This window comes from Bison bison, unplaced genomic scaffold (assembly GCF_000754665.1).
Source record: "Bison bison bison isolate TAMUID 2011002044 unplaced genomic scaffold, Bison_UMD1.0 scf7180017864313, whole genome shotgun sequence".
Taxonomy (NCBI): domain Eukaryota; kingdom Metazoa; phylum Chordata; class Mammalia; order Artiodactyla; family Bovidae; genus Bison; species Bison bison.
Window position 1 is genome coordinate 3241469 of NW_011494885.1, and position 3412 is coordinate 3244880.

The 3412-nt window shown below is 51.6% G+C and overlaps 1 protein-coding gene across 1 annotated transcript in view; it reads left to right on the forward strand.

Moving 5' to 3' along the window:
* Positions 1-3412, forward strand: part of NPAS1 (neuronal PAS domain protein 1) — a 16461-nt gene that overhangs the window by 1471 nt on the left and 11578 nt on the right. The window contains exon 2 of the mRNA XM_010852713.1: positions 1272-1346. Coding sequence (XP_010851015.1) covers positions 1272-1346 — 75 coding nt within the window. The remainder of the gene's footprint in view (positions 1-1271; positions 1347-3412) is intronic.

The window sequence follows — 3412 nt, forward strand, 5'->3', positions numbered from 1 at the left end:
ACCCCACACTCATACCGGAGGGACCCCAGAGGGAACACAAGGACTCTGGCGTCTGAATTCCCAGCCTGGGTTGCGGGAGGGGGACAGAATAACACGGCAGGTAAGATGGCGAGCTTCAGTAAGACAGAGGTCCCTGTCCCCGCTTGGCCATTTCCCAGCATTGTGACACCCGGGCAGGTCGCCTCACCTCTCTGTGCCTCATTTGTGAAATGGAAATCATGATGAAGCCCCTCCCCTCCCCAGGGCTGAGAAGAGAAAAAGGTCTACCAGGTAATAAAGACCGTAAACACACCTGGTTCAGAGTAAACAGCCAGTGTGTAGCACTTACTGTTATCAGTGCTGGTGTTTAGTCGCTCAGTCGCGTCTGACTCTTTGCGACCCCATGGACTGTAGCCCACCAGGCTCCCTCTGTCCATAGAATTCTCCAGGCAAGAATACTGGAGTCGGTTGCCATTTCCTTCTCCAGGGGATATTCCCGACCCAGACAGAGATCGAACTGCGTCTCCTACATTGGCAGGGGGGGGTTTTTTTTTTTTTTTTTTTTACCGCTGAGCCACCAGGGAAACCTTTATCAATGGGCACCTGCAGGTTTATTGAGCATCTGCTGTGTGCCTGCTACTGTTCTGAACTCTCTGGACCCAGCCGGAAACAAACTGGATAAAAAGTCCCTGCCCTGGACAGGCTGACATCCTACTCCCCAAGACATGATAAGGAAATGCAATCTATAATATGTTAAAATATAGAACATGTAAAACACAGATATATATAGATAGATATCTACTTTCATTATTATTCAGACTTCATTACACAGAGTGTTACGTTATTGTTATTACTTCTATTTTATGTTTTATTGCTTTACTCTTACTACTAGAAGTGTGCGAATCGTGTTCTTCAGAGGTCTCAGGTAACAGGGACAGGGCACCCTAGGCAACTGCGCCCCCCACCCCACCCCAAGATGGATTGTCCTTAGGGTGGGGTTGGAGGGGCCCCAATTCCCCTCCTGCCCTGGTCTGGGGGGAGGGTGGGGGAGAGAAAATAGCATTGATTAAGTTCGCAATAAATCACCATTTAAATTTAAATAATCCGGCTTCCCAGGCGGTAATTAGGCGAATTGACTGGCGCGGAGAGAATGCGGCATTAGCGCCGCTGATTACTGTCATTACCGCGAACAACATGTGCGCCGGCGGGGGATAAACATCTTGTCTATTGTCCCCAAGCCCCGGGGAGAGAAAGGGAGGGGGAGACGCTGAGAGCCCCGCCGGCGTCCGGACTCCCCCTTCCCCGCTTGCCGGGATGGGTCATTCGAGGGGGCAGACCACCGACCTTAGCAACCCCCTTGCCTGTAGGTGGGAAGGTGGGGCAGGACAGTGTGCCGGGGAGGAGCTGCGTGGACTCCCCCCAAAATTAAGAAATGGGGGCATCTGTTCTCCCGGGGTCTTCAGCAAGAGGCCAAGAACCTGCTTCAACAGTTCAGATGGGGAAACCGAGGCCAGTGACTTAGTTGCCAGAGAAAAGCACAAAGTAGGCTCTCTAAAGGAGGGGGGACTCCCACGTTCTCCTCAAAAATACTAGTAATAATATACGCCGCAGACACTGGGTTGAGCACTGAATCCAAATTCACTTGCTTAATTCTCTTAGAAATCTTCAGAGGGAGGCAGTGTTTCGATCCCTATTTTATAGAACTGGAAAACTGAGACCCAGAGAGGTGATGCTGTTTGCCCAAGGTCACACAGTCAACAAGGGACCCAGATGAGATTCAAACTCAAGTAGCCTGGCTCTGACACCCATCTTCTCTATCACCATACTAGGCATATGTGTGGGTCTCCAGGGATGGGTTCTGGGTTGCTGGGCTTGGCCTCTCTCTGGGTCTCACACTACCATCTGTAAAATGGGATCACGAATGTTGAAGTCTAGCCTAGGGGCTCTGAGTCTGAAGAGAAGACATCTTTGATCTCCTATCAGTCATTCACTGTCATTGATTCAACTGTGCCAGGCAGTGTTCTAGGGGCTGGGGACATCGCAGAGAACAGGACAAAGTTCCTGCCCCGGGAGGTGAGCTACAAACCTGGTCCCCTGCCCTCTACCTCCCTAATGTCACCTTTCTACCTCTCTAATGACTTCAAGCCCTTGCCCCACGTTGGCCGCCTTGCTGTTCAGAGAAGCCTGCTCCCACCCCAGGGCCTTTGCACCTGCTATGCTTCCACCAGGAACCCGCATTCCCTTAGAACGTGGGCTTTTCAGTCAGGCTTTCCCCAACCACACTATTAAAAATAAAAGGGACTTCCTTAGTGGTCCAGTGGCTAAGAGTCTGCACTCCCATTGCAGGGGGCCTGGGTTCAATCCCTGGTCAGGGAACCAGATCCCACATGCTGCAACAAAAGCCCACATGCCACAACTAAGACCTGGTGAAGCCAAATAAACAAAAAATTACAACCCCCTGCTCCCAGCACTTCCTGTCTCCCTTTCTCCCTTTTCTGTCTTTTTTCTTTACATAATACTTATTGTTACCTGCTATTACATATTTCTTATTTCTCTTGTTTAATTTTTTAAAATATTTGTTAATTTATTTGGCTGTGCCAGTTTTTAGCTGCAGCATGTGGGATCTAGTTCCTTGACCAGGGATAGAACCCAGGCCCCCTGCACTGGGAGCTCGGGGTCTTAGTTACTGGCCCACCAGGGAGTCCCTTCTCTTGTTTGTTGTGTTTCTCCCCTACAACACCGTGTTTGCTGAGCCTAGAATAGACCCTGCACGCAGTGAGGGACCACTAAATATTTGCTGGGCAGCTATGGAGCTGGGTGGGGGCTTCCCGTGTGGTGCAGCGGTGAAAAATCTACCTGCTAATACAGGAGACACAAGAGACACGAGTTCGATCCCTGGATTGGGAAGATCCCTTGAAGAAGCAAATGGCAACACACTCCAGTATTCTTTCTGGGAAAATTCCATGGACAGAGGAGCCTGGCAGACTACAGTCCATGAGGTCAAGAGTGGGACACGACTGAGTGAGCAGCAGCAGCAGCTGGCTGTGCCGTGTGCATGCATGAGCCCGCCCAGCTCCAGCCCTAGACCCATTTCACAGATGCAGCCAAGGAAAGTACAGGCAGGAATGCACCTGCTCCAGCCCCTCAGGCTTGCTTCCAGGAGCAAGGCACTCTGATGAAGGCAGCGGGGCTCCTTCTCCCAGACTGCTACAAGTTCCTGAAGTCCCAGCCCTTTATCCCCCCTAGTCTAGGACAGCAAAGCCCTCAGGGCAGTTGAGGATGGGCGGTGGGGGCGGGACCCCCGGGTGAGGCCTTAGCTTCTCCCCTCGGCCCCTCAGCGCCCCCTCTGGTTTGGAGGGAAGATGACAACTGGGGCAGTTTTATTCCAGGGGAGGCTGACTTGATAGGAAACGCAGCAAATGTTTGTTGAAAG